The 9075-nt window shown below is 41.1% G+C and overlaps 1 protein-coding gene across 1 annotated transcript; it reads right to left on the bottom strand.

The window, feature by feature from the left end:
* Positions 1-320: 320 nt before the first annotated feature.
* LOC109779738 (U1 small nuclear ribonucleoprotein C-1) lies at positions 321-5187 on the bottom strand. Its single transcript, XM_020338364.4, has 5 exons — positions 5052-5187; positions 4553-4595; positions 3596-3637; positions 3253-3520; positions 321-900 (listed from the first exon to the last, which is right to left on the bottom strand). Exons 1-5 carry the CDS (start codon positions 5057-5059, stop codon positions 620-622), a joined length of 642 nt encoding a protein of 213 aa, XP_020193953.1. The 5' UTR covers positions 5060-5187; the 3' UTR covers positions 321-619.
* Positions 5188-9075: the final 3888 nt, after the last annotated feature.

Below are 9075 nucleotides of genomic sequence, written 5' to 3'. Positions count from 1 at the left end.
ATCATGAAGCAAAGTTAGCGACCAAAACTAAAAATAGGCTTGTAGCTCTCCGAATGTCTCTCTTCAGACACAGGGCCTTGTACTGTGAGAGATGCTCTCGCCATGTCAAGTGTGAGACCTTTCACATTACTCTGTAAAATGTTGTTAATGGAATAAAATCTGTTGTTGTTCAAAAGAAAACATGGCTAATTACTTCTGACAAAAACATGAAAGTTTGACAGCCAATATTCACATTAACATCGAGCAAATCAAACGGGTAATAGTGTAGCATTGATAATAGCGTCCAAGTGAACTGATACCATGCCAAGAGGAGCCCAGTGTTATCTCAACAAATAAATTTGTTTTAATGACAAATATGTACTACATCAAGTACGCCATCCATGGGTTATATCCATTATCAAGTTTCAAGGGCAAGAAACTAATACGAAGTCGGTGTATTAAGTAAAGGTTACACCACCTAAAATACAAAAAATACAACTGCAGGAAGCCTTTCTTAACAATTCTCCAAATTTCAAGAGACGGACTGCCTCCGAAATTCGGGAGACAGACAGGCAGGAAGCATCAACTTCCAAGTTACGGCTGTTCTTCGAATCTCATTCGATAACCACCAATGAACAGATCAGTGGTTGCCTTCATTCGATTGTGCATAGGAGAATGCAGCCTGTGGAGGGGCCGCTGGGGCCAGGGGTGGAGCGCCAGAAGTTGAGCCTGCAGTTGGTGGTTGATTTGGTTGATACATCGGTGGAGGACCTGGAGGTGATGCGTTGTTGGACATGGGTGCACCTGGGGCCCCAGATGTTGGAGGTTGTAGTGTCGGAGGCCTTGGGAGAGGTGCCACCTGCATAGGCATTGAACCAGGAGGGCCCCCGTGCTGCGGCATGGTTGGAGCACCAGGATAACCTGAACATTTATCGAAAAATAGTCACTTAAGATGATCGATCACTATTTCAAATGATAAGAAATTCAGAAGTTTGAATGCTTTACTGAAAATAGAAATTCAACTCTTATAAAGAACAGCTACATGAGTTTTTCCTATTTTCTAAGATACAGTGAGCAGTTCCCTTGACTGCACTCAATTGTAGATTGATAGCCGTGTTTGTGGCTTTCTGTGTTTGACTGATAAGTGGCAACTGATGTTATGTGGCATTACATAATGAAACTAAAGTATCAGTGCATCATGAATAAACTGGATTGCGCCTCTAAACATTTGGTTGCAACAGTTGCGCAACAGAAGGACATGTTGATTACCACTCTGAATCACAAAGCCACAGTAAATTGTTTACGATAAAAACACAAGAGCAGCCAGTCTGACCACTTTGGGTCTTTTGTATGCAGACTTTCCCTACATTTCTGCAAGAGGCTCTTTCCAAACTCAAGCCCGTGACCTCATGGTCACAAGGCAACAGCTTTACCGCTGCGTCGTGTTTGTGGCTTTCCCTTGTCTGCAGTCAAAGAATGACAGCCGTGTTTGTGGCTTTCTGTTTTTGACTGATAAGTGGCAACTGATCTTATATGGCATCATTACATAATGAAACTAAAGAAGTATCAGTGCATCATGAATAAACTGGATGCACGCGTTTAAACATTTAGTTACAACAATTGCGCAACAAAAGGACATGTTGATTACCACTGAATCACAAAGCCGCAGTACATTGTTTACGCTAAAAAAAGAGCAGCCAGGTGCACGTAGCTCCTGCTTGCGCAGGGTTCGACCACTTTGGGTCTTTTGTATTCAGCCTTTCACTACATATCTGCAAGAGGCTGTTTCCAAACTTGAACCCGTGACCTCATGATCACAAGGCAACAGCTTTACCGCTGCACCAAGCCCCCCCCCCCCCCCACCCCACCCTTCAGTACATTGTTTACACTATTCTAATAAAATATATTAGAACACTGGAAATTAAAAACATTTCATCTCCTTCATGTTTTAAAATAGTGTTACGGAATAAGTGGCCTGGCCATTCCTATGCCACCTTTAAATTCACATCAATTCATAATTTATTCAGGGTCATTACAGTAATTAATACTCCCTCCGTATCAAAATATAAGACGTTTTTTGACAGTGTCAAAAAACGTCTTATATTTTGAAACGGAGGGAGTAGTAGACTCAGTCTACTTATAATATTAAGTTGATATGTTTATAAGCCCAGGATGAGATGCAGCATACAATAACTAATCTAAGTGTTGTGACCATATCTAAGACAAACTTGCACATATGAACATGGAAAAAGATCGAATCTCTCAATCTAGGTATACTCACATAAAATTGGAGGATCAACTACCTTAGTAATCAAAATGAAACTTTTGAATCTGGTATCTTCTTTAATATACTTATAAAAAAAATGGTGGACATTTTTTTACTTTATTTAAAAAAAATTGCTTGTACAAAGTAATTACCCCTTTTTATCTGAGTGCCTATGAAAGTTCAATCAGAGTTTCAGCTTAAGCTGTCCATTCCTATCCGAAAGTGCTACTCTGCCCCAAACTCAAATGCACTCACCATGAACAATAAAAATCCAAAAACATGTAAAAAGAGTTAAAAAAATCTGAATTTTTTTGGCGACAAACATTTCTTAGTTTTCTACCAACGTGCAAATTTCCGTGAAGGAATGACATTTGTGCTGGTCTGCTGGGAAAAACTAAAAAGGTGCTCCAAATGCTTTAAAACCTAGCCTTTTTGCAGCATCGATTGTGTTTTATTGCCCCAAATATTACAAATGTTTTTTTCTTCACGGAAATTTGTGCATAGGTAGAACATTAAATCATGCTTGTTTCCAAAAGAAAAAAATGAGATTAGTTTCACTATTTTTCGGATTTTAATTTTTATCAGAGTGCATATGTGCTTAGTAGCCAAAAATCCATGTCCATTCCTATCTCACTATGGTCAAGATTGTTCAAACCATGTAATACACGTCCAATGCGGTATCCAGCTGGTTTTGCTCTTCAGACCCACTAAGCAAAATTAATAAAATCAATACATCAAGACGAAGACTAAATAAATGCTGAAGAAGCAGAATCAAGCAATAAAGAAACTAGCCTAAATTTCTCCATCTTATAGACCTTTCTGTTTCTGTATCCTTGTGGGAATACCAACCGGTAAATTGTTATCTTCCATGCAGGAAATATATAAGCAATTGAGTTTATCTATAGGAGCACAAACTAAAGAAGTTATGGATTATCCAATTTTAATAAAAAATGTCACTATAGATACAAGTAATCACGATAAAAAATGAAAACAATACTGAAGTTTACCTGGAGTCCCAGGAACTGGTAAAATAGGAGGCCTTGCAAATGGCCCACCAGGTTGTTGATGTTGAGGATAACCATGTTGCATCATGGGTGTGGGCAGAATCGGAAGACGGGGACGGGGCATATTTCCTGGATATTGAAGAAGATGTTGGTTGAAAGGAGCGCCAACTTGGAACGCTGCAGCTTGTCCCAGGTGTTCCTTTATCCTTTGATCAATCAAACTTTGAGTTTGCTGCTCCTCGAATTGCTGATAGTAGTTACGAACATTTGCCTAAAAATGTTTCACATGAAAAACAGTGTACACACAAGAATAAAAAAGATCTATGAAGGTAAAAAGAAAGAATACCTTGTGTTTATATCCAGCATTGTGTTGCTTACGGACAGATGGCTGCACCATTATTGACATGTGTGATTAGTTCAAAGATAGGTATAAAAATAAGCACACCAGAGCAAAGGATAAAAGAGTTAGAATTACACTATCATTTCAAAACCAGTGTGGGTTGTATTTTGTAAATATCCAATTGCACTCAAATGCAATAATGTTTACCTACTGAAATGAAAAAAAAGAGCATATTACCGCACATCGTCTGATGATTATACATCAATAGATGATCACGTAGTGCCTAATTTTATGTTTCCGGCTATGGAAAGCAGGGCACATAACTCTCCTGCAGTCCACTTTTTTGGCTTGGGATGTCAGAATTCAATTAAGTGGCTCGTACAGTTAAGTCACTGACCACTGAAGAGCTTGCAAAGTCAGCAACATAATCATGCCAAATTGGCATACCACCCAGCACCATACCTGGTTTGCTACTCTATAACATTCACAATAACAAAATGACACTTGATAATCTATAAAGCTGATTAGCACGATGAACCTGGGCTCCTTGAATAGATTCACATGCTTGCCAGATCACAGTCCCAGCCATCTTAAATAAACGTTACTATCTTAAAGAACATGTTAGTAGATGAAACATATCCACGGACTTGGCAACAATACTGAACCGAACACCCCAGATGAATATAATCTAAGTACTAAACAGCACTTAATACTGAATGTCTGTTCTTGAAAAAGAAACATGAATACTAATCAATATACTCCAATGACAAAGAAAGTATTTGTTGTGGTGGAAGCTAAAACTAATCTTAGGTTCGACAGAATTACTACATTCACTGGAGCAAACTAGGCTAAGCTCAAATCGCTGCACACAATCATATGGAACACTGAAATTAACTAAGCAAACTTGTACTCATTTTTGTTGTCAAGCATAATAAAAATTGATTGGAAAAAGGAAGCACTAACCGAGTCATGGGTCAGATAAGTGTCGCAGTAATCGCAATAATACCTGCAAGCCAAGAACAAGGGGATGTCAATTCAAGCAAAAGATGAACAACAAGATTCAAGCAGAGAGCACCAAAGCATGGCAGGCAGTAACAAAGTCTCAATGTACACAGGAGCACAACAAGACCTTTCATCAGTTCTCTACTGTAAGCCCCAGATTCCTACTTACGAATCTATCTACCTACCTACTCGACCAAAGAGATAATCGGCGAAATCACAGTGCCGCCTTCCCCAATCATGGACCATGGTGGCTTTGCCCAACGCAGCAATTGGCGCATCCTCTAGCTTTTTCCCGTTTCCCATTCAACCAAAAATCCCCCTCCTTCCTCACGGTTTTCTACAGGCCCCGAGCAACCATCGGGGGCCTAAGCTAGGGTTTCAAATTAACAGCGCCCATCGTACCGTACCATCCCCTCGAGCCACAACCACTGCACCTAGATCAAAAGAGTGAAACACTCACCGAGGCATCGCGGTGGCAAAAGACGGCGACGGCGACGGCGACGGGGGCGGCTGCGGAAGAGAATCTCGTCTCGGCAAAAGGTGTTAGAGAGGGACGACGATTAGACGTCGCGATGCTTCCTTAAACCCTCGCATATAATAATCTGCTAGAAATTTCCAGTGCCGGGTTGGGCTCCAGCTCCACCAACGGCTTCACCAAAAGGGCCGGCCCAAGTAGCTTCCTGCAGGTTAGTTTATTTTTCTTCTCTGTTTTTCAGTAGTTCATTTTTTTCTCTTTTGTTCGTATTTTTGAAAAAAACTAAATACATATATTCCAAAATTTAAATTCACTTAGAATTTAAAAAACTAAGAATTTCGAAAAAAAATAACACAGTGTAAAAACGTTGTTAGACTAATTTTAAAAAATGTCAATAGCACTCAAAAAAATGTCGTGAAAATTTTAAAAATGTTCATGGGTTTCAAAAAATGTATGTACAATGTAAAAAAATATGCGTGCAATTCAAGTAAAATGTTTTGTATTATTTACAAACACAAATGATTCGTGTAAACAAGATGTGTGTGATACACGGCAAACAGCCCATCGGATGATCTGTTTGCGATGAGAAAATATAACACACACGGTTACTAGAGTTAATTCGTGTGCGATTATGTGTGTACTAAAAACTTTGAAATACATACTAGTTGCTTGTGATGGCTAGGAGTATCGCGCGCGATGCGAGTGCGAGTACTCGTGTGCGATGATTAGTAGGTTACCCGTACGTTTCCTTATGTTAACACATGTCCGGTAACACGTGACAACGCATATGGTTGTCGGGTTGTGTGCTCAAGTCTTCCCACGCTCCAGCGAAGGCTTCCCGCGCTCCATAGGGGACAGGGGTGAATTGTAAAATCCCAATCCCCTAGCCAGCTGCTAGCTATAAATAACCACAGCAATGGCTGCCGCCGGCGACTCGCTACCGATCCACTTGCTAGCTAGTTACCCACACATACCGGCATACCCCCAGCGGCCGACGACAGGATGAAGTTGCGCAACGGGAACGAGCGCCGGAGATCATAGTTTAGGTTAATTAATTATACCTCCAGAGTCGGATGATTCCAGTTCTGGAGGTATAATTAACTAACATAATCTAAGATCAAATAACTAAAGCTTCCCCAACCGCTAGTAGAGCGTGCGCGGAGGGACGACGCGACCCGAGCGAGACTTGGCGCCTAAACGGCGAGCAGAGCATGCAGAGGGACGCGACCCGAGGGCGCCTAAACGGCGAGTAGAGCGCGCGGAGGCACACGAGCAGAGCGCTCTGTGGCCGCCTAAACAACGAGCAAGCACATGCATAATTATTGCATATAGCAGATGAACATAGCCGGGAATAGCCGTCCAACAATTTTTTTTCGATGGCATGCATTAATATATTCTTAGTTAAATCTAAGGTCAAAGATTGGTACTACAAAATACGAAGGGGCCAATAAAGAATAAACCACGACACAGGTAGTACCTATAGGAACACAGACGCCCAGTATGAAAGAAAATGTGGGTCAAACCCTAGTTGAAAAGGGCAACAATGTCTAATTCCAGCTTACAAAATGTACAAAAGCACAAGGATTAATTGTTCATCAGGTTTACTCATAACCTGGATTGAACAGGGCAATAACATCTAACTCAACCAAAGTTTTTGGCAGTCACAATCAAATGGATCGGTCCGCTCCATAAAATCAAGATCCCGGTACAAAAGTTCTACCGGTCCATGATGACGTCAAGTTGTTGTAAATATAAGCTGAGCACGATCAGAAGCCCTTAGGTCCACCCGAAACTTCTTTTTATGTTGTTCCACATACAGTTCCGTGAGAAATTTCTTGCTGAAAAACTTAATCCTCACGGACAATAGCGCCCTCGCATTCAACATGAAGAATGTGACAAAGCTAGTGTTTGCAGTGTTGGATGCATATCCTTCCAGCGTTACTGTCTTCAAACGAATGTCATGAGATATGAGAAAATCCCGGTGCTTCTTGAACCATCGATTTGTTATACCTTTTTTCTCCATGTGATAGTGCCTAAATAGAGATGAAGATTGAAAACAATTAATGTCTAAAAAAGATTATGTTGAAAGAGCGATAGCTGAACGATTAATTATAGTACATTATATATGGGCTTTCAATGTGTGTGAAATCGTCACCTTTATATCAAATTCTCCAGACATGAAAAGCATTGCAGCAAGGCAATAATGATGTTGAGATCAAAACATCACATACTGATATATAAGGTCTTGACAGAATCCACCACCACTGATAGGATGGACAAGCTCTTCATTGAGCATATAACATAATATTAGCACTGAAAGTGTACTCCAAGATGATACTTAACTTATGCGCACAAACGAAAAATGCAAATTACAAAAGTGTAGATGAATAATATACAGTACCTCAATAGGTGTGGAGGCAAACACCATCTCGACCATTTAAACGGATCACGAATTGCACCCAAGGTCTCCAGTTTAGGCGCAGAGACCACAATTATTTGGGAAGGTTTATAACAACAATCAAGGAGCAACCTTTAAAGTGAAGGGGCATCTTCGATGATGAGCTCATGTCCTTCAAAACGAATTCCAATGCTTACAAGGTGAGGCAACTTTGTTTTGAGACAAGGGATATGGATTCCATTTCCAAAAACAAGCACCAAACGCTCCAGGGCAGGGCAACTTGCGTGGATGATGTTGTGCAGTGAGGCCTCCGACGGATGAACCAACACAAGCACAAGTTTTTTCCGCAATGGCAGTCAAAGCATTTGTACCAGATTGTCTGCTAGATGGCACCGGGTCAAGGTGGCGGTGTGGAGAGAGGAGGAAAACCATGAGATGGGCATCGGTGAGTGAGGGCACAGATGCAGCTATTGGTGGTAACTTATCGCTGTAGTAATGGTAGAACTCAAGCTGCTGGAGTTTATCGAATTGACGGGATGTCAGCCAGGCGGCCACCATGCAGGGTATGTCCAGCAGGTAGCATGCCGGGATGCAGATGCGTTGAATAGAGCCCTGGTGGAAGGAGATGATGGCTCCGGGGAGTTCAGAATCATCATCGATAGATAGCTGACGACGGTCGAGATTAAGAGGCGCGGCGCACCACAGAGTGCGCCACCGAGATGCGAGGACTTGTGTGCGGCATCCATCCTTGGTGGGGAGAAGGGAGACGATCTCTGATGTCTACTACACAACTTGTTTTTGTAGACTTGTGTTGGGCCTCCAAGCGTAGAGTTTTGTAGTATAGTAGCAATTTTCCCTCAAGTGATGACCTAAGGTTTATCAATCCGTGGGAGGCGTAGGATGAAGATGGTCTCTCTCAAACAACCCTGCAACCAAATAATAAAAAGTCTCTTGTGTCCCCAACACACCAAATACAATGGTAATTTGTATAGGTGCACTAGTTGGGTGAAGAGATGGTGATAAAAGCGTAGTAATGATAGTAGATATTGATTTTTGTAAAAGGAACAATAAAAAACAGCAAGGTAGCAATTGGTAAAACGGAGCACAAATGGTATCGCAATGCTTGAAATGAGGTCTAGGGTCCGTACTTTCGCTAGTGCAATCTCTCAACAATGCTAATATAATTGGATCATATAACCATCCCTCAACGTGCGATGAAGAATCACTCCAAAGTTCTTATCTAGCGGAGAGCATAAGAAGAAATTGTTTGTAGCTATTCTTTCCAATCGATCTATCAAGAGTTCGTACTAAAATAACACTAAGTTATTCTTTCGGATCGATCTACCAAGAGTTCGTACTAAAATAACACAAAGCAAATTCAGATTCATAATACTCAATCCAACACAAAGAACCTCAAAGAGTGCCCCAAGATTTCTACCCGAGAAACAAAAGACGAGAATGTGCATCAACCCCTATGCATAGATTACCCCGATGTCATCTCGGGAATCCGCAAGTTGAGTGCCAAAACACATATCAAGTGAATCAATATGATACCCCATTGTCACCGCGGGTATTCATAGCAAGACATACATCAAGTGCTCTCAAATCCAT

This window comes from Aegilops tauschii, chromosome 6, assembly GCF_002575655.3.
Source record: "Aegilops tauschii subsp. strangulata cultivar AL8/78 chromosome 6, Aet v6.0, whole genome shotgun sequence".
NCBI lineage: Eukaryota > Viridiplantae > Streptophyta > Magnoliopsida > Poales > Poaceae > Aegilops > Aegilops tauschii.
Note: the sequence above shows the minus strand (reverse complement) of the source record. Positions and strands in the feature narration are given on the sequence as shown.